This window comes from Schistocerca piceifrons, chromosome 8, assembly GCF_021461385.2.
Source record: "Schistocerca piceifrons isolate TAMUIC-IGC-003096 chromosome 8, iqSchPice1.1, whole genome shotgun sequence".
NCBI lineage: Eukaryota > Metazoa > Arthropoda > Insecta > Orthoptera > Acrididae > Schistocerca > Schistocerca piceifrons.
The window spans coordinates 24,640,156-24,663,262 of record NC_060145.1 but is presented as its reverse complement, the minus strand read 5'-3'; the positions used below and the strand labels follow the sequence as shown (position 1 = coordinate 24,663,262).

The following is a 23,107-nucleotide window of genomic DNA, read 5'->3' as shown; positions in this document are numbered from 1 at the left end:
TGCAGTGGCCCCTCATCAGGAGTGTTTGGTGCATGTGTGTTCAGACACACTTGTACTCTGCCCAGCTTTAAAAACTGATGTTAGTTCCATCACAGTTTGCCGCCCGTCCTGTTTTACCAGTCTGCCCAGCCTACGATGTCTGACATCTGTAATGAGGGGTGGCTGCCCAACCCCATGATGTCTGGACATGGTTTCACCTTGGTTTGGCCATGTATTGAAGACTCTAACCACAGCATTCCTCGAACACCCAACAAGCAGTGCAGTTTCAGAAATGCTCATACTGAGCTGCGGCCCCTTACAATCTGCCCTCAGTCAAACTTGGGTGGATCGTGTGCCTTCCCCATTCTACATACAGACAGCACTCTCACTGATACTGCACAACCGTGAGCGTGTCTTGCTAGCAGTCATTCCTTGTTTGGTGTCACGGCTATCAGCTGAACAGGTTTGTATTGATAGTAGGTCAGTGATCATAATGTTCTGGCTTATCAGTGTATATGCCTAATAAGAAGTGGTAATATACTTTCATAGTAATTTAGAACATGCTAGGACTTCTTACAAGCTCATGTCACCAGTGCTATTAAATGTCAGTCAATGGATCTTCTCATTTTGCTGTCAGTCAGAAGCAAGATGGCATTCACTCAACAGAAGACTTTTTGTGTGCTGCAAATACGCAAAGAGTGAGTTAATGATTTCAGTAGAGCATTCTTTTTGTTGGCGTTTTGGTATTGATCAACTGCACTGAAAAACATTCGTCATTGGTATCGCCAATTTGAAGAGACAGGGTGCTTGTGCAAAGTTGAGAGTCCAGGTTGACCTCAGACTTCTGATGACACAGTGGAAAGAATTTGGCAAACTTTTGAATGGAGTACATGAAAGTCTACTTGCCACACAAGCAGAGATTTGACATAGCCTTACATAACTATCTGGCGAGTGTTACGACATCGGTTGGACTGTAAACAATACAGACTACAATTAGTGCAAGCTCTTTGAGTTGGTGATAAAAGGTAATAGATTGACTTCAGCAGTGCTTCACTAGAGAATGTGGAAGATGATACATTTTTACCACACTTAATTTTCAGTGATGAAGCAACATTTCCTGCTAGTGGTAAAGTAAACTGACGAAACATGCACATACAGAAACTTTAGAACCCTCACAACATTATTGACCATGAAAAAGACTCACCTAAACTGAACTGTATCCAGATGCTGCAAAATTTGCTTTTTCCATAACTTAAGGACTTTTATGACTTTAGTTTCCAACAGAATGGAGCTCCACTTCACTGGGACAACAACATACATCAGTTTCTCAAGTGACACTCTGCCTCAACACTGGATAGGGTGCATAGGACTCCAAGATACTGCCCTGCATTCTTGACCTCCAGTATCGCGAGACATCGTCCCATGCAATTTTTTTTCTTGTGGGGTTGTGTGAAGGGAAGTGTGTTCATCTCACCTTTACCTCGTAACAGCAGAAGTGAAGAACAGAATAACAGCTGCCATAACTTCTGTAATAGCTGATATATTGTGTAAACTTTATGACCAATGTAGCTATTGGCTAGATGTTGTTCGTGCTGCTGCTGCTGGTGGTGGTGGTTGACACACAGCGCATTTGTAGTAATATAGCAAAAACTTCGATTTTATGAGTATTTTGCAATTTACCCTATATGTGAGGTGTGTTTTTATCATTAAATACAGAATTTTGAAATCGGGTTGTTGATTATGAAATACACTGTATATTATAGAGTACATTCCTGCTTGGAACAGAGACGTGGACACCTATTATCAGCCACACAAAAACAAGCTGAAAGTATGAAAATTGATTTCTGGAGAAAATCCTCAGTGATCTCAAGGAAAGACTTTGCAGGGAACACTGAAATGATGATGGAAGTGGAAAAAGGAATATGTGATGTTACGGATCAAAGTAAATTGCAGTTGTACAGACATTCCGAAGAATGGAGAAAACAAGAATACCTACCAAAACTGATACTGGGGCAGGAAACTGAACAAAGAAAAAGGAAATGACCAGTGACTACCCAGCTTCAAAATGTAAAGATGACAATGAGAAAATATGGCACAGAATAAAACCCACAAGACCGAAGTACAAGGAGGAGCATCTTGAAGAGATATTATTGCGTAATACTAATTTTAATAAGTTTTAAGGATATTATTGTGATGGAAAGGAACCTCTGTTCTGTGGAAAGTCTGAATAAATGAAAAATAAAAAATGGAAGTGGGAGTGAAAAGGGAAGTAGCTGTAAATGTGTAAATATTTCTTTTAAGTGGCTGTTGTGGTCTTGCTCAAGAATTCTCACAGTTTGTACTTGAATTAATCTCTCTCTCTCTCTCTCTCTCTCTCTCTCTCTCTCTCTCTCTCTCTGTCTCTGTCTGTCTGTCTGTCTGTCTGTGTGTGTGTGTGTGTGTGTGTGTGTGTGTGTGTTTGTTTGTTTGTTTGTTTGACAAAGGCCTTGTTGGCCAAAAGCTTATTTTGTGACAGTCTTTTTGTTGTACCTATCTGTGACTCAGCATCTCCGCTATATGGTGAGTAGCATCTATCCTTTTCATAATATTGTTACATTCCATTCTGGGATTTTCCATTGTTTCATTGTGATCTTTGCTGTGACGAATGTGGTACCTTTTAAAACATTTGTGGTAAAAACCATATATGTCTCAAAATGAAAAGGCATCAGTAGCTGTGTTGTGTACCAGATGAGATATCTGTTTTTGCTGCAGGATTATGTATCATCTGTACCACACTGGAGCATATCAAATTTACTCGTAATGTGGAATCTTGCATCTGCTATAGTGTCATTCAGTCAATCCAACACATGTTCCCAGCAGATAAAAAGCCAAGAGTATCCAGTACATAACTCACTGGGAAAGCAAATGTCATTCTGCTAGGTTGTGTCACAATTCCGGGAAATTTAGCATATTCAAGGGACTCATGGGCTCATGCTCAAATGTGCTTGTAGTGTAAGGATTTTAGTACACTGGTCTCAGTGTTTGTATTTAGATGAGAACAGAGTTTGCTTTACCATTCCATTTTCTTCTGTACTGGCAGATAGACGTACTTTTAAGGTATGTCCAATTTGCTTTTGAAATTATGAGAGACAATATTTTATGTATTGTCAGGGTGGATGATGTAGCAGACTGTACTATTCAACTTATATATTCACTTTCTGCCCATCATTTTAATGGTTATTAAATCACTGACCTTGTAAACGGTTTCATTATTCTGAATGGTAGTATGATTTTGTGGGTGAATGTGAGTGAAAATGGGAGAGTGATTGGTATTTTAACAGTTTATATTTTATTTTGGCTCACTTTAACAACATTTGCCTTAGACTATTTCATCAGAATGTTCAGTTACTTTTTGTGAAAGCTTATGAACAACATAAACCAGTAAAATCTGCAAACAAGCATATAAAAAATTACCTATAGAATATATATCAATCTAAGTAAAATTAACATAATTTAAATAAACTTTTTGTATAAAATCTTGCTATTTTGAATGTACAAGGTTATTACTGTAAATAAATGAAGTGATTTCACTGATTTGATGTACCTATATTATTTGACATTTTGTCACAGGGCTTTGCACACACATAGAACAACTCAAAATGCCCCCCCTCCCCACACTCAAGCACTACACGCACACCCCTACTCATTTGGTGCAACCTATCCCTATTTCTTTTTATTCTGTTGGTGGATTTTAATTTGCCACGTAACTAATTGGTATGTCTTTTTACTGATCTGTGCTCAGATGTTAGTGATCTCTCTGTTGTGTACACCAACAATTAAATCTCTAATGTATTCAGACTTGATTGATACATTTCTTCTACTCTTGGTAACTCCCCCCCCCCCCCCCCCCCCCCACACACACACACACACAAATAAATATATGGATGACACCTTGAAGTTTCAGATATTGTGACAGATACCAGTGTCGTTCTTGCACAATATTTCGACAACATGACTTGTTATCATTTGGAGTCAACCCTTATGCTTCCTTCAGGTATGTGGATGATGTCTTTGTGATGTGGCATCATGGTAGGGATTAGCTCAATGAGTTTTTGGAACATCTTATCTCAAGCCACCCAAATATGAATTTCACCGTGGAGCCAGAAATGAATGGTCAGTTGCCATTTCTGTATATATTTGTCGAAAGGAGAGCAGGTTGGTGGTTTGATCACTGCGTGTATTTCAAACCTACTTGTCCTGATTTACAACTGCAAGCCAGCCACTGTCACCACCCGATGCAGAGGAATGGACTGCTGAAGACATTGATCCACAGGGCACACACCTTTTCAGACCCAGATAGATTGGCAGTAGAAATAGATCATCTCAGATCAGTGATTTGCAAGAATGGATACTTGGCCAGATTCAGAAGGCCCTTCAACCAGCCACTCAGCCACATGATGTAGAAGAAGAAGAAGAAGAAGCGACAAAGACTGTGGCATACAAGCCATATGTGGGATCCATTTGTGCCAAAATCAGAAGGATTCTCAAGAACCATAACATCAAATGTGCATTCTGTCCACCTACTAAAGTGAGAGAACTACTGAGGGTGGAAAATGCGCAAGATGACCTGGGACAATGAAAACCAGGAATTTACAATATACCTTGCCATTGTGGCATGTTGTACATTGGCCAAACAATTAGGACAGTAGACATGAAGTGCGAAGAACATCACACATGCACTCGACTAAGACAACTAAATCAGACATTACCAAGTATTGTCTGGAACTCAGTCAGTCCATGATCTGTGGTGAAATGAGGATTCTGGCACAGACCCCTAGATACTGAGACAATGTTTATAAGAGAGTCTGTAGAGATGAAGTTGACAGAAAAACTCATGAATCATGACACCTGGTGTAAAGTTCAGTAGAGCCTGGGATTATGCACTGGAATTGCCGAAAATGTAGTGGGGGTCAGCAGCAAAACCCCACAAAAAGAACTACTGAGGGTGTGGATATGGGGAATGAACCTCAGATAGAGCACCAGACCGAAGAGGAAACATTTAAGAACACTGCTGGTGGAAGAAGGCGGCATAACATGTCGAACTGACCTTGGAAGAGGAAAATTGTAGGTACAAATACTGGACCTTTACCACTTGAGGAACGTTCTTGGGTAGCACCTGATGAAGATAATGGGTCATGTCAAAAATATTGTGCAAGAACAAAGCCGATATCTGCGAGAATATCTGAAACAAAGGTCTCAACAGATCGCCAGGAAAGTCTGTACATGTAAAAGTGGATAGGTATTCAAAGGCATTAAAGATTTTATTTTCAGTTCGCTTTGTTCATTCTTTTCATATATTTTAAACTACTGATTATTGTGTAGTAAGGAGAATTTTTATGGTTTCAGGGGTTAGGTGATCTTCAAGACTGCACTTGTACTTTTGAAATTCAGTCTTGGAAGACCAGGTGTTATAAAAAGTTGTCCAACTATGTACGAAACCTTGGAAGTACTACGCAATCCACCAATTGAAGTCGTGGAAGAAGAATTTATGATCAGCCAGGTAGGTCTGAAACCCATTTAAGGTCCAGAAATACTATAAGAATGTATTGTACTAATTCCACACATAAGATTTGTAAATAGACAAGGTGTTTCACTTTAAAACCTACATTATGCAAAGAGGCAAAAAAATGTGAAGAATGTGTTTTTTGTTAATTGCAGATACTGCGCTTGAATCTTTCTGAAGAAGATTTTGATTATGAGCACAGGCGACAGTTGGCAAGAAGGCGTGCAAGTCAAGAGAATGGTCACAAAAGCAAGAGATAACAAGAAACTGCAGTACCAGAAAAGGCAAACTCTTTTTAAAGTTTTTCATGTAAAATGTGCAATGCTGCATGAAATATAAATGCTGCATTCATTCTCAAGGGTGAACCACATTTTTCACGTATTCTAGTGCAGTCCTTATTTTTTGATAATGATATACTCAGGTATTGCTTCACAGTTTTTTGGTCCTTTTAGAAGTATGATCCTAAAAGCAAAAAAAGTGTGAAGTTGAATAATGAATCTCTCCTCTTTGCTCTAAACCATTGTTTCTCATTAAAATCACATGCTCCAAACTAAGGTTCTGTGTAAATTATATAAAAAGTAGTTTTGTAGTGTGGTACTGTTAAATGTGTTATGGAGTATAAAGCACAAAACACTCATTATTAGAGTTTGCAGCTATGTACTTTTGTAAAATTGCAAGATCCAGGAAAATGTGCATTGTGCACAAAGGTTTAGAAACTGTTGACTTGTGAATTGTTAAACATTACTGTATTTAAAATTATGTGAGAGTGAGTTGTCTATTAATGTTTTCCTTGAAACAAGACAGAATTATAGGGTCATATCAGTCACAGATTAGAGGAAGACAGATAACGCAAATTAAATTTTAAAATACTTCTCACGTACCGTGGTTTGTTCATAACTATTCAGGTACTTCCATAAGTTCAATATGGTACGCACAGCATAACACAAAAAAGATCTTTCTGAGTACCTGCTCTAAATTTCGCTGTTTTTTAAATAAATACAATCAACCAATCAAGTTTGGTTGCTTTTCTTCTGAATTAAATTTTAAGTTATGTTTAAAATGTTACTGTGTTCCTAAGAAGATAGTTGTGCTACATGTACAGTGAAGGTTGAAGAGCAGAGCTCAAACAAAAATTGCTGTGCACCTGCTTAGAACTATGTGTAAACAATCAAAAAACTTATTAATTCTGTACTACTTACTCTATTCTGTGCCTTAATGAAGAAAGGACTGTACAATGCAGGTTTTATAAAATGTTTTTAAATCCATTTATACATAGTTAGAGGTTTTGGAGTGTTCACAGCATTAAGCAATGGTGGAAAATTTTGAGAAGGTCCAATGTGCAGCTGACTGATACAACTTATACCAGGACATCAAAGTTAGTTTTTTATTAATTAAAATTCTTCAGAACAGGAAGATCAGAAAAAAGATGGACAAGAGTCTTCATTCTGTCTTTAATCATTTCTTTAGTTAAGCCAAAGTGTTACTTGCCATTACTTTTGTGAAAGGAATAGGAATAAGTTTGGTGGTTTTTTTTTTTTTTTTTTTTTTTTTTTTTTTTTTTTTTTTTTTTTTTTTTTTTTTTGCGAAGTTGGATGTTGAAATGTCTTTGCGTAAACAAGAGCTTCAATAAACATCAGAAGTGTATGAAGACATGATTTATTTAAAAAAAAAAAACATTTTAAGCAGTGCTTTAAGATATACAGCTGAGGTTATATTCCTAAGTTAAATATATTTGCTGTAATTTTTACAATATAATCACTTTTCTTTACCAAGTACTGATGTTCTAATGAACAGATTTCGGATTTCAGTAGGAAACAAGTTTTGAACACTTCCAAATCCTCAGAAGTATTATAGAATTGTATTATTGAATGTGTATCGGATGCAGAGTGATGTTTATGCAGCATTATTTCTATTTTTGATACTCAAAAGTTTAGAGGTGTGTCTTCCCTTGACATAAATGACCTTTGTTACATATCGTTCCCCACGAAAAACAAATTTATGAAAGTAGCTGCTGTTATGTGTGTAGAATATACTGGTGCTTTTTTTATGTGACACACAATTAGCCAAAGCAAGTGTACCTATTGAATTTTATTTTCATTTTGTTAAAATCATTTACTTTCCAGATAAGTATGTATCTTTATTCAAAATACTTGTATTAGTTAATTTATTTATTACAGAAAATATTATATTCTTGCACTTGTTGTTTTGTGTGCACAGAAATATAATTGTGTACATAGATAGCACAGTATAATGTGTTCTGTGTATATATTGCAATGATCAATGTTTTGTAGTTTAAATTTTCATAGTATACATTCTTGTATTTGCATTTATCTACAGTATTACTTTGCTGTAGGCAACAGACATTTGAATATTATTTGATTTGACTGTTCTTTTTTTAAATAGCATATACTACGAAGAAATATTGTCCAAATGCTGAAGTCATTTATTTGTTGCTGCATAAGTTGATTTTATGAATTAACATTTTATTGCTGTTTGGACATTCCAACTTTTATTGAGACAGCCATTTCATTTGCTATTATGTTATCTGTCAAGTTACTGTTTGTTGAAAGTATTACTTCTTTTTATAAGAATAAAGAAAGGCTGTTAGATTGAAGTCAGTTATTTGTTTAATGTAATACTTCCCTTTTCATAAGTAAAATAAAACAAAAAAGAATGTTTTGTTAGTAATACTCTTTAGTCATATTAAATATTTAATCGAACTAAAGTAGCATGTTGTATTTAGAAAAAAGGCAGTTGGAAAAAGGGACAGATTATTGCCATAGATTTTTAACTCTGATTATAATCTACTACAAAAATCATGAAACAAACATTTTGCTTAGACATTATGATGTATTTGAAGATTAAAAAATGTCTCTAGCGGTCACCATGGATTTGAAAACCAGTGGATCTGTGAAACTAGACATGCTCTCATTTGTTCATAGGCTTCTGCTACGTGGCTCAATTTCCAAAAAATTCTTCCGAGTTGTAGAACATGTCCTGTTATAAAAAGATAAACTGTTTCATATACTATTACAAACACTGATGTAGGTCATTTGCAGTAATGATAGACGTTGGTCCATCATTTTAGAAGATGACACTGTCCACAATCCAGAAAAAATTGTGTGTAAAAACATCAGGCTGCTCTGTTTACATATGGGGTCCAAGCAGCAGTATATATACACAGTGGTAACCAAGGTGTTGCTTATTTCTTGAACTCCTCGAAGGTCCCACGTAGTTGCGTAATGGACAAAATACGAGATTAAGGAGCCTTCAAATGTGAAAGACCTTTTTATATGCACTAAAGGAGTGTCTTATGACTGGGAATTAATGTCAGAAGCCACATTGTGCTGACTGCAGATGATGTTGTTGTATTCAGTTCAGGAAACTTACAATACCACAAAAGTATAGAAAAAATGCAGGAAGATATACAGTGGTATCAGCAGTTTGCGCAGGGACTGGCAGTTGAACCCTTAACACAAACAAATGGGATGCACAGTTTGGGGTGGTAGGATACATTGTTTGATAACCATTAGCAATCAGTCACAGGAAATAGTCACAACCATATACCTAGAACAGTTTCAGATGGAACTGCCAAATGAAACTACCTGTACGAATGGAAGATGCCAGGCCAAGATTCATTGGAAAAATTGCAAGAAAATTTACTTTAGCCGTAAGAGCAGTCGCAGCTTAGAAATCCCTCATGCAGCCAGTTGGTGAGTTGCTCGATGGTCTGAGGCTGTAACTGCACAGTATTAATAAATGTGATTTAAAGAAGAGCTCTTTGCACACTCATTGGATTTGTTCAATCATTGGAAGAGTGTCATGGAGAAAATCTGCAAAATCCTGGGAGGAGGGGGGGGGGGGGGCGGCAGACACCACAAGAAGGGCAGTTGCACTGATGATAGTTTATCAGTAAAATTTATAGAATGCATGTGCTTAGAAGATCAGGACAGTTATTGTCCTCAAGTTCCATTCACAAAAGTAACAGGAATAGTGGCAGATGATGTACCCTGTGCTGCACATTGCAGGAAGGTGGCTGGCAGAGTATAGAATGTAGGCATAGATGAAGTTTCACAGTTACATGCATTTTCGTCTTACAGTTGGGACAAAATGCAAATGCATCACCAGGAACAAAACCGGTTCAGTAAGAAACTGTTCAGGGACAGACTGGTACTGAGGAGCAAGACATACTCCCCTAAACAGCTTAGGATCACTGTTCTCACCAAGAACTTGATAGAGATAAAATCAAAACTTAGGTACTGGGAATGTTTCAAGATATACTTGCTACAGCTGTCTCTCAAGATAATTTTGGGATCATTTAGTGCAGCATAAAACCTTTTCTCCCTCACGTCATAGTCCAAAATAGTTAATTGATATTTCTCTCCTATTTAGAAATAACAGTGTGAAAAGAAGGGACTTGAAATCCCAGAGGGAACTATTCCCTGCCAAAATGAAATAACAGTAAAGAATTTTATCACACTCCGAACAAACAAACACACCACATAAAAAATGTCGCTGCTCACTTATTACACCCCAATAAGGATCTGCACACAAGTAAGAGCAAGGAGTTAATGTTGTTTTGAAGTATTTTGAACCATTTTCGTGAATTGTTTTTCCAGAGAACTTCTTTTTTCCTCTTCAAAAACTGAACATTTGTGAGCTATAAGCATCACACCTACTTTGATCTATCACCACAGTGTATAAACTGCAAAACTCCATTAAAGAATTCCACAGATTTCAGATTTATGCAAAAGGAGCAGTTAGTGTAAATAATTCAATGAATGTTGGTATGTGTCACATAACAACAGTATTAAAACATTACAAGAGTAATAGTCTTTTCATATATCGTCACATTGTAACCACAATCAAGACTAAATCCGAAAACAGGGTCATCAATGAAATACAACACTTATCCTGAAAGCACATCTATTATATGCATCCATGTACAAGCACAACAGAGCTGCCTCATGGACGCAATGTGCAGCTATTTATACAAACAAAACATATTTCAGAACTTGCAAACATAGGTAATTTTGAGAACCTTCTTGAAAGATATAGGCTAAATAACAAATACCTGCTGGTGACTATATTTGAAATGGTCACCCACAACACACCAGCCAGTGACACTAAGTGCTACTTCACAATGCATATAGCACAGCACAGCATTGCTCAGTCACCTGAAGAAACGGTGACTGGTTGTTTCTGAAGTTCTCATTGCAGCTGATTACAACCACCTACTTCTAGATCCTCTCACTGATTGTCTGTATGGTGTTTGGATCTTGTTGTTGCATCCTCTTTGCTAGGATGAGCATCGAAGATAGCCAACTGTCACAGCTTCGCAGTCATCGAGTGAACCTTCAGCTTCATTGAATGAGAAGCCCTAATCGTCAGTCTGTGCCTCAGGACTCTCAGGGCTTCACCCGAGGACATGGATGACATCTCTGCACTTTTGTCGCCTGGTTGAAGGTCATAATCCTCGACTTAGTATGTAATGTCGGACAAGCAACAAAAGGTGTCATATGGCCCAAAGGTAGTGTTTTACTAACTTTCCCAATAATCCCACTTTTTGCATAGGTGTAAAAATCCACACCAAGTTCCCAAGCTGTGTCTTACTGGCTGGTTCTTGGCATCATTGTGCTTGGTCCTTGGGCATCCAGGGACCAAATGTGAGCCAGCTGTCTTGCTTCTTTGGTCCAGATGATATGAAATCACCTCCTGTAATAGTCTTGACTGGAAATCATTTCCATTGTCAAAGGTCACTTAGGGTGCTCCAAGCTTCGAAATGATTTCTTCTACAAAGAACCTTAAAACTTCCAGAGCTCCAGCAGTTACATCTTTGGTGACAGTGCAGCAAGTGAGGTATTCAGTGCAAACTATTACCCATGGTATTCAGTGCAAACTATTATCCATTGATTCCTCTTTGTCGTTTTTGGGAACCTTCCAAAGCATTTGATTCCAATATGGTAGAATAGTGCTGCCACAAGCGGTATTAGTATCAGATGGCACAGAGCTAATTGCGGCACTTGCTTCCCCAGCAATCCTTGCAAAGGCTCACAGATATAAGCTCTACTTTGAAAATAAAGATTCAATTGCCAAAACTGTGAAAAACAGGGATTTGGTGCAATGCCCCCTTTAATGGGAAAGACAGCATCTGTTAGATTTAGGAAGTGCCATTGAATTAAATCACTGGGCTGAACATTAGATATAGCATTGGCACATGTGGTAGTAAGTACATAGTTACAGTGCAGCCTCACAGGGCGAGCATAATTCATTCCAGAAACTCGTGGTGCAAAATACTCTATAAACGAAACAATTTATCCCGCATAAATTAATGTAAAATACGGTAATGCGTCCTATGCAGAAAAAGTACTAAACGGATTATCTTATTCATGCCAATTATTCAAAGAGAATTATACATACAGTATTAAGTACTTTATATCTAAAAACAAAGATGATGTGACTTACCAAACGAAAGCGCTGGCAGGTTGATAGACACACAAACAAACACACACACACACACAAAAATTCTAGCTTTTGCAACCAACGGCTGCTTCATCAGGAAAGAGGGAAAGACGAAAGGATGTAAGGTAAGTCTTTCCACTCCCGGTATTGGAATGACTCCTTACCCTCTCCCTTAAAACCCACATCCTTTCGTCTTTCCCTCTCCTTCCCTCTTTCCTGATGAAGCAGCCGTTGGTTGCGAAAGCTAGAATTTGTGTGTATGTTTGTGTTTGTTTGTGTGTCTATCAGCCTGCCAGCGTTTTCGTTTGGTAAGTCACATCTTCTTTGTTTTTAGATATATTTTTCCCACGTGGAATGTTTCCTTCTATTATATTCGTATTATGTACTTTATTATTCACAATACATAAATAATTCTTTTTTACTAGGAAGCTATCTATAGTCATTTGTTTCTGTCGACACTTCAACACTTGGCGAAAATGCGACATAGCAATATCATCAAATAAATTTGTAAATGCGTTGTACTGCTTTATTGGAATGATGATTTTCAATGTACGATGCAACTGATGCCCACGCTTTCAGCATTTCTCTATTGCACAAGAAGATTGCTGCTGTGCTGTTACTGCCGCCTCCTCTGAAGAACTCCTCTCCACAACTTTCTGTTCTGAAACACACTGCAACTCCATAAGCTCTTTGGTGGTCGTTTCATTGCTACGATCTTCTACAAGTCCATCAGTACTTTTGTTATCCACTTCTAGTCCCATTGCTTGGCCAAAGATGCAATCTTGTTGACTACAGGCTCCAAAGGGTACTGACTCAAATGCCTGAGAGTCATATTCGACAACACACTTCACCCAAAGCCGCTTCCAAGCAGAAGTGAGAATTCTCTTGGTAACCCCTTCCCAAGTCTTTTTGCAACCATTTTGATGCAGGCAACAATGTTGAAGTGATGTTTCCAAAACTCTCTGGGATTTAGATTGGTAGCTTCAGTTAAAACACCAAGCAGTGCTTGAAGAGTGCTTTAGTGTAGAGCTTCTTAAAGTTAGAAATAATCTGCTGGAGTAACTGATTGGTGTTGGGAGGCAGAAATTGGATCTTGACAAATTGAAATTCTTCAAGGAGGCGGTCTTGTGGGCCTGGAGTACTGGCAGGAGCGTTGTCCATAACGAGTGACAGATTCATCTCAAACAAATATTTCTTCACTGAAGGACCAAACACTTCATTCATCCAATAAAAAAAAAAAAAAGTGTCACCCAAGCCTTTGTTGTTTTACCTCCATATCACATTTAAGATGGTCTCCTGGACTTTACACTTCTTGAAATCTTGTGGAGTTTCTGAATGGTAACCAAGCAGTGATTTAATTTTCAAATCTCTGCTTGCATCGGCAGAGAATAGCAGTGTGAGATGGTCTTTCATTGGCTTGCGACAGGGCAATGCATTCTCCTCTGCTGTTATAAGTGTATGCTTTGGCATCTTTTTCCAGAATAGACCTGTCTTGTCACAACTTGCCGATGAAGTTCTCTGCTGCCTTTCTGTCGGAGCTGGCTTATTCGATCCCAGTTATTCTCATAAACTTCTTGAACCACCCACAACTTCCCTTAAACATTTCAGCCAATGGTGATCCTGGCGTCGTCTTAAGGAGGTCGGCGAAAATCATTCTCACCCTCTCACAAATGACATTCTCATTAATAGTGTCACCTTGCAATTGCTTTTCATTTATACATATAAGGAGCAATCTTTTGACATCATCCAAAATACGCAACTGTTGTTTAGATACTCTTGTCACTCCCTTTGAAGTATCTGTCTTCTTAAACTTGTCTTTGTTCTTGAGGATAGTGCAAATAGTTGATCTAGAACAATTATATGTGCATGCTAATTCAGCAACACTCACACCACATTCGCGTTTTTCAATGATTTTTACGTTTCATTTCTTAGGTCATTTTCTTTCTCTTATCACTGTCTTGTTGGAGCTTTATCTTTGGGGACATGGTTATTAAAACTTGCACACAAAAAAAACAATGTGTGAACACAAGTCTAGAAAAATATGTGATCAAAATCTGCATTAAGATGGTAACAGAAAGAGCAGTAAATCCAGACTGTAGTACGTACTAAAGTCATTGCTCATACGTTGCTTTCGACAATGAAAGGTGTCCATATTGTTGAACGTCCCCCCCCCCCCCCCTCACACACATACACACACACACACACACACACACACACACACACACACACACACACACACACACACACGAATGGCTGATGTGTCACACTAAATCGTTGTCATTCGTTATGCGAAACATTGCTCTTCAAGCGAGTCATTTCTTTTACAGTTTCTTTTGCTCATTATGTGAATTGTACGTTATGTGAGATGGTCGTTAAGCGAGGTTCCAGTATATATTGAATCGAGTGTAAAGTTGCTTTGCCAAACCAAGTGTTTAGTTGTTGGTAAACAACAGCTTTTCTGTAAACAGTTTCAGATAATTAATACAAAAGAAGTGTTTTTCTTACCATGATGTTCAAGTAAGATGTTGATTGTAACAGATTGCTTATTACTTTGGTAATAAAATATTAAATATCATGACTTAGTGTTCAAGTCTGGAATCTTAGCTATGCTCAGGACTATATAATTAACTATTTGCGCCCCCTTCCTCATTTGGGCATAGTGGGCAGGAAACCTGGCAAAACTGTGACAGGATTGTTAGACATTAACACTTTACAAGTGACATATGTTATTTTTCACTGAAAAAGCATAACATGATTTGCAGATAGTAAGATTGTTAAGTACAGTTCTTTAAAAGATAATCAAACAATGAAAAATACAGGATGGAATGTGACAGTATTATGAGAAGGAAACTTGCTACTCACCATATAGCAGAGATGCTGAGTTGCAGATAGGCACAACAAAAAGACTCTCACAGTGGGGGTGACGGACATTGAAGTGCTGCAGGTTAGACGGAAGGCTGGGGAGGGGGGGGGGGGGGGGGGTGGAAAAGGAAAAGGAGAGAAATAAAAAGACTGGCTGCATTGCTGGGATAGAGGGCTGTGTAGCGCTGGAATGGGAACAGGGAAGGGGCTGGATAGGTGAGGACAGTGACTAACAAAGGTTGAGGCCAGGACGGTTACTGGAATGTAGGATGTATTGCAGAGAAAGTTCCCACCTGCGCAATTCAGAAGGTGGGAAGGATCCATATGGCACAGGCTGTGAAGCAGTCATTGAAATGAAGGATATCATGTTTGGCAGCATGTTCAGCAACAGGGTGGTCCACTTGTTTCTTGGCTACAGTTTGTCGGTGGCCATTCATGTGGACAGACAGCTTGTTGATTGTCATGCCTACATAGAATGCAGCACAATGGTTGCAGCTTAGCCTGTAGACCACATGACTGGTTTCACAGATAGCCCTGCCTTTGATGGGATAGGTGGTGGTGGGAGGATGTGTGGCACAGGTCTTGCATCTAGGTCTATTACAGGGGTATTAGCTATGAGGTAAGGGATTGGGAGCAAGTGTTGTGTAGGTTCGGTGGACAGCAGAATACCACTGTGGGAAGGATAGTGTGCAGGACATTTCTCATGTCAGGGCACGACAAGAGGTAATGGATCCTTCCCACCAACATGAGCTTTTCTGATTTTCGCAGGTGGGAACTTTTCCTGCAATACATCCTACATTCCTGTAACCCTCCTGGCCTCAACCTTTGTTAGTCACTGTCCTCACCCATCCAGCCCTTTCCCTGTTCCCATTCCAGCACTATACAGCCGTTATTCCACCACCACACCCAGTCTTCTTATTTCTCTCCTTTTCCACCACTTCCCCCACCTCTCCCCTGCCCACCGTATAACCTGCAGCACTTCACTGTCCATCAACCCCACCATACTACCCCTCCCCCTCCCTGCCCCAGCCTCCTCCTTACCCCCACCCAGTCGCCACTCCCACCAAGCACTGATGCTGCTGCTTACAGTGTGGTTTCAGTTGACTGAGACTGCAGTCGCGTGTGTGTGTGTGTGTGTGTGTGTGTGAGAGAGAGAGAGAGAGAGAGAGAGAGAGAGAGAGAGAGGGGGGGGGGGGGGGGGGAAATATTGCTGACGAAGGCCTTAATGGCCAAACGCTATAATTGTGTGTCTTTTTGGTGTGCCTATCTGCAACTCAGCATCTCCGCTATGTGGTGAGTAGTAACTTTCTTTCTCATAATATTCTTTAAAAGATAGTTTTTCATTATGTAGGATTTACCAAAATTGTCAGTTTTCTGCTCTTGTAGTTCAAGTTCCTGTAATTAAGTCTTTGTTTAGGGTAATAGCTTTATGTACTTTTAAACAAGGCAAATATTCCTCATTTCAGTTCTCACTGACAGTGTAAGTTCAATAGTGTATGATCAACAAGGCAGAAACAGTAGTATAATGATTGTAGTTTTCCTCCTTTTTTCTCACAGTAAAGTGTTAAAATTCAAAGATGGTGGATTGTAGAAATTGTTGGATGTTCCTGTAGGCGATGACCAATTGAGATGGCTCCAAGGGCAAGGTGTGGGCGATGATGTCAGTTGGGATTACACCACTTTATTGTTCAAGGTCCTAACAGAAAGGTGGTTGACTGGAACAGTAGGCGAGAAATGTCCATATAGTTCTGGATGCATTTAAAGGTAGCATCAGAGTGACTGTCATCACCAGCTTACACGAAACAGTCGTGCAACAGAATAATAAGTACATAGCATATGACCTACATAGTTTGTTCTGAAAGAATATTCATTACTAGTATAAAATAACATTTTTATACAAATAGAAATCACAAAGGATAAATTAAATACATCAAATGGATCCTTGTTTAGTGTAGGGGGTCTTTTATATATTTCATCTACTAAGCATTGCTCAGCGTCATGTACAGGGTGGTTTAGTACATCGTGATTTAAACCACCAAAGTTTGTGATGAGCAAGTTCATAGAGTCGGAATCACTTTTGTTATTAATGTCCATAACATGCACTATGTAAGTGTCTCTGGCAGGCAGTTTTATTTGAGTGTAAATATACGGTTCAAGAGGGTTAGTCACACCATTGCATCACAGTGCTTATGGCACATCAAACATCTAAGTTCCTTAGCACATGTGAAAGTGTACGAAAAATCATTCCATCTCACATGAGGAAAACTTCATCATCTTGCCACTGTTCCAAGAATGGATAGCAGACTACTGAATTTATCTAAGGTAAGTGCAGGATACGTCAGAAAGCAGTAACTGCTATTTACACACACATATCAGTAAGTGTTTAAGTAACATAGGCAGTGCAGTGCCTAGCAATCAGTTCATTCGACATGTATACAACTAGTGAGTGAAAAATTTGCTCCATCTAGATGGTAAAAGTCTACATTTTTCTCTTTCTAATAAATGACCTAGTACTAATCACATAGTATTCTTTCAGTCCACATGCATACTTTGCCTACATGTGACTCTACATATCTAAAAGATTCTGCAAACATCTCTGGTTAAGACAGTTGCTAGATCGCAATTGATAATTTAAGCACAAACAGTCATTCATGTAAATATTTTTAAGAGCTTGGTGCTCATATAATTCCTTAACTTTATTGGTTTTAGGATAGGCAAGGAGGTATCTTCCTTCTTGGGGAATCCTGAGTATTTTGAAAGGACCTGTGTACAATAGTTGTCACTTACAATTACTTTTGTGAAGAAGTAAAGATTTTGGGAAACATCCTGCCTGATATCATTGCATTTGCTGTAATTTCTTGTCGTAATGGGCTTTTCTCATATGTGCTTGTTCAATGAGTGTGTCTAAGCTTTGTCTTACCTTTGTGACCACCATTCTCTTGGTCCATGGGCTGGAATATGTATTCTAACAGTATATTTCATGGGGGTGAATTTTCAATTGATGTTGGTACACGTTAATAACACCAGGTTTTTCTCATATACATCTACTTACTTTAAAAGCAATTTCTTTAATTCTGCCTGTTGCAAGGAGTCAATAGTTGTGGATGCTGTAACCTTACCTTTTCTTCATTTTCAATGCTCGCAGCTGGATTACCGTGTGAAGGCGTACTACCGGTGCACACTATGCTTGTCTTAAGGAACTTGACCTTCAAGCCTTGGCAGTATTTACCATGCTCTATCATTGTTTTTGCCAGGTCAGTTACAATACTTTGTATTCTGCCATCAGTGTTTAGAAAGCATTTTCCTGAGATGTTGACCACTGTGCCCTTCTCCCTTAGGAAATCAATGCCAAAAATGTATTCACTGACTAACCTGCTTACTATTGGGAACATGCATTTTATAACTCCATTTCCTATTTCAACTTCCACCTGTATTTACATTTTGACATCTCATGACTTAACACCAATAGCTCCAATAAACTTACAATTCTGTGGAGGAAATGTGGATACTTTTGTGACCTCACAAATCTTGCAGAATAAACTGCACAACTCAACATTCACTATAGCACACATGTCCAGAACAATTGTAGTCGGCACAGTTTTTATGATAGCATGTACAGTAATTTGAACAATCTCTTCACTATGGTGACAGCATGTGCAATGGTCAGTTGTAAATTCTTCCCTAATGTCATTGTATGGTAATAGATTTACAGAGTTAGTTACATTGTCCCCGGGCCACCCCATGGCTTACAGTTTCTTGTTACATTTAATTTGTTAACCTTTGATTATGGGGCATGGCTCTTCCTCCATCTCAATAATATTTATGATGGGATTCTGTGATTGGCAATTTCCTTCGATCATATGGTTTTCAACGTGACCTTCGTGCAATTGTGTTTTGTTTACATTCCAGTGATTGTTTTTCTCATGTCCTTGGCACTGTCCTACTCCAACACAATGGTAACCAGTTTGGTCTGTTACCATCACTCCTTATCTTAATAAGCCTAGGTGGGCCACATTTAGCATGTATAGCATTCCGTAATGGAGTGTTGCCAGTTACGCCACAGGATTGACGTGATAGTCTTTTGATCTGCAACAACTGTAAAATTCTATGTGCACCAGAAAGAAGTGAGATGCATCCTGTTGTTATTTTTACTGGTTGTGAACACCTGAACTTGTTCATTTTCAAACACATATTCATGTAACAAAATTGACTGTAAATAAAGTACTGCCCCCACTCCACAGGATAAGTGCATAGATGACAAACCTGCATGATTTGTTTTTTTTTTACTGGTTATTTCCCCAGGTGGTGCATAACTAATATATTCATTGGTGATTTTAACAACAAAGGATGGTGTGTCGTGTATTATTTGCATTATACTTGATAGCTTGTGTTGTACATTGCTGCATTGTAACATAAGACTACCTTGCCACTCCAGTAAATATTTTCATAGGGCAGTTTTAATTTGGCTCAGGTCTGTGTTAATTACTTCTCCCAAAGCACTGTCCAGTGATAACACATCAGTAACTGTCTGCTGAACAACACACAGTAGATCTTAATCTAATCATTCATTTATATTTGTTTCCTTAGTTGAAGTCCTCCTGGAAAAATCTATAGAAAAACTTTCTCTTCGTGCAGCAAACTGAATACTTGTCTTTGTCTCTTGCTAAGCAGTAAAATCCTGTCCTTTTATAACTAGTTTAAGAACAATTCTTTTATTTGTGCTTGTTTGTCAGTTGACTGTTTTATAAAGTCAGGAATGCTTTGATACGCAGTTTTCAATGCGGTGGTTTCAGTAGTTAATGCACCAGGTTGAAACATGAAATTTGATTTAATGGATGTTAAGTTTGTTAGCTCAGAGGACATCTCATCTTCTTTGAATGACATCTCATTATGTTTAGTGGACATTTCATATTTCATCTTGAGTGGATGAGATTTCATTAGGCATTTCATCATATCTGGATGACACTTCATTATGTGTAATAGATATTTCTGTTGGCAGTTCATATTTTATTTGTTGTGAACTTGTCCTCATCATATCTGCTAAACTGTGATACAAGGCAGTATTTCGATCTTGTATGGGGTTGATAGTTTCATTAATTTCCTCGCTCTGAGCAACTGATTCCGTTTCACAAGGTGAGGTTTTATCATTTTCAGTGACCGCTTCAGCGAATTCGCTATTGCCGGAATTCAGTTGTATTTCACCTCATATTTCAGTTTCCATATTTGTGGCTCTTCCTATTTTTACCGTAATATGTAAAGTGGCTCGAATTACATGTGTAAAATCGTGTATTTCAATTTAATATCAGCAAGCAAATAATAGTACTGCTGAGCAAGAATGTTCTGGAAAGATGACATTCATTGGCTAAAACAACAAAGAAGTGCTGTGCCACGCAAAGTCAGTCATCTTGTGAAAACTTGTTTACCAACAACTAAACACTTGTTTGGCAAAGCAACTTTGTACTCAGTTAAATGTAACTATGTACTTACTACCACTATATGCCAATTCTACATCTGACATTCAGCTCAAGTACTGCAATTGAATGGCACTTCCAAAAATTGTAAGAGATTACCATTGTAGGGAGCATTGTAATGGTTCCCTATGTTTTTTAATGTCACTGATTGAATCATTACATTTAAAGTAGAATTTATGTTATCTGTTCTAGATTTTCATTCATCTAAATGTACATCTACATGGCTACTCTGAAAATCACACTGAAGTGCCTGGCAGAGCGTTCATCGAACCACCTTCACACTAATTCTCTATTATTCCACTCTCAAACAGCGCACAGCAAGCTCTGATTTCCCTTATTTTATTACGAAGATCGTTTCTCCGTAAGTAGGTCAGCATCAACAAAATATTTTCGCATTCTGAGAAGAAAGTTGGTGATTGGAATTTCGTGAGAAGATCCCACGAGATACGGCTTTGTTTGTAATGATGTCCACCCCAAATCTTGTATCATGTTTGTGACACTCTCCCCTATTTCTTGATAATACAAAATCTGCTGTCCTTCTTTGGACTTTCTTAATGTACTCCATTAAGTCTATACGGTAAGGATCCCACACTGCACAGCAGTACTCCAAAAGAGAACAGACAAGCATAGTGTAGGTGGTCTCTCTAGCAGATCAGCCGCATCTTCTAAGTGTTCTGCCAACAAAACAGTCTTTCGTTCACCTTCCCCACATTTTCTGTGTGTTCTCTCCAATACAAGTTGTTAGTAATTGTGATTCCTTGGTATTTATTTGAATTTATCGCCTTTAGATTTAATTGATTTATCATATAACTGAAGTTTAATGGATTCCTTTCAACACTCACGTGGATGACCTTGCACTTTTCATTATTTAGGGTCAGTTGTCAATTTTTGCACCATACATATCCTATCTAAATCTTTTTGTAATTGATTTTGATCTTCTGATGACTTTACTAGACAAACAACAGCATCATCTGTAAACAACCTAAAACAGCTACTCAGATCATCTCATAAATCATTTATTTAGATAAGGAACAGCAGAGGATCTATAACACTACCTTGGGGAATGCCAGAAAACACATCTGTTTCACTTGATGATTTTCCATAAAATGCTACGAGCTGCAACCCCTCACAGAAGAAATCACAAATCCAGTTGCATAACTAAGACGACATTCCATAAGCAAGCACTCTGATGCCAGCTGCTTGTGAGGTACGGTATCAAAAGCCTTCTGGTAAGCAAGAAATACAGAATCAATTTGAAATCCCCTGTTGACAGCACCAACATTTTGTGTAACGAGCTAGTTGTTTCACAAGAACGATGTTTTCTAAATCCATGTATCAATAGGCCATTCTCTTCGAGGTAAATCATAATGTTTGGACACAATATATATTCCAAAATCCTGTTGCAAATTGACGTTAGTGATATGGGCCTATAATTTAGTGGACTACTCTTATTGTCTTTCCTGAATAATAGTGTAACCTGTGCAACTTTCCAGTTTTCGGGTATGGATCTTTCATCAAGCGAGCAATTGTATATGATTGTTAAGTATGGAGGTATTGCATCAGCATACTCTCAAAGGAACCTAATTGGTATACAGTCTGGACCGGAAGACTTGCTTTTATTAAGTGATTTAAGTTGCTTCACTACTCTGAGGATATCTATTGTGTTCTCTCATAAGTTTGTTTGTTTCGCTTACCTGTTCCATCTATAATGCATACAAACACTGAACCCACTGTGGCCCCCAGGTTAAGACAGTTGCCTAACTGCCCTTTGATGTAGAGGTCTACAACCTGATGTGCCATTGCATACTTCAGTGTGTGTTTGTGCCTGGCACTGGATGAACAGCATGAATGTGTGTTTACAAGCTATGGAAAGCAAGAAAGAACATTTACAACATCTTATGCTGTTTTACTATCACAAGGGGAAAACCACCTCACAATTCTGGAAGAAGATTTGCACTGTATATAGGGACAATGCAGCAGCAGCTCAATCATGTCAAATGTGGAATGAAATTTTCAATCTACAGCGGAATGTGCGCTAATATGAAACTTCCTGGCAGATTAAAACTGTATGCCGGACCGAGAGACTCAAACTCGGGACCTTTACCTTTCCCAGGCAAGTGATCTACCAGCTGAGCTACCCAAGCACGACTCACGCCCCGTCCTCACAGCTTTAATTCCACCAGTACCTCGTCTCCTACCTTCCAAACTCCACAGAAGCTCTCCTGCAAACCTTGCAGAACTAGCTCTCCTGGAAGAAAGGATATTACGCAGACGTGGCTTAGCCACATCCTGGGGGTTGTTTCTAGAGTGAAATTTTCACTCTACAGTGGAGTGTGTGCTGATATGAAACTTCCTGACAGATTAGAATTGTGTGCCGGACCGAGACTCGAACTCGGGACCTTTGCCTTTTGCGGGCAAGTGCCCCAACAACTGAGCTTTAATTCCGCCAGTACTTCGTCTCATACCTTCCAAACTTCACAGAAGCTCTCCTGCGAACCTTGCAGAACTAGCACTCCTGGAAGAAAGGATTTTGTGGAGACATGGCTTAGCCACAGCCTGGGGGTTGTTTCTAGAATGAAATGTTCACTCTACAGTGGAGTGTGTGTTGATATGACGTTACCCAAGCACGACTCACACCCCATCCTCACAGCTCAGTCGGTAGAGCACTTGCCCGCGAAAGGCAGAGGTCCCGAGCTTGAGTTTCGGTCTGGCACACAGTTTTAATCTGCCAGGAAGTTTCATATCAATGCACACTCTGCTGTAGAGTGAAAATTTCATTCTAGAAACAACC

General features: G+C 38.7%; 1 protein-coding gene across 1 annotated transcript in view; it reads left to right on the top strand.

Annotated features, from left to right (window-relative positions):
• Positions 1-7,051, top strand: part of LOC124711540 (TBC1 domain family member whacked) — a 79,840-nt gene extending 72,789 nt beyond the window's left edge. The window contains exons 9-10 of the mRNA XM_047241674.1: positions 5,372-5,518; positions 5,677-7,051. Coding sequence (XP_047097630.1) covers positions 5,372-5,518; positions 5,677-5,781 — 252 coding nt within the window. The 3' untranslated portion in view covers positions 5,782-7,051. The remainder of the gene's footprint in view (positions 1-5,371; positions 5,519-5,676) is intronic.
• Positions 7,052-23,107: the final 16,056 nt, after the last annotated feature.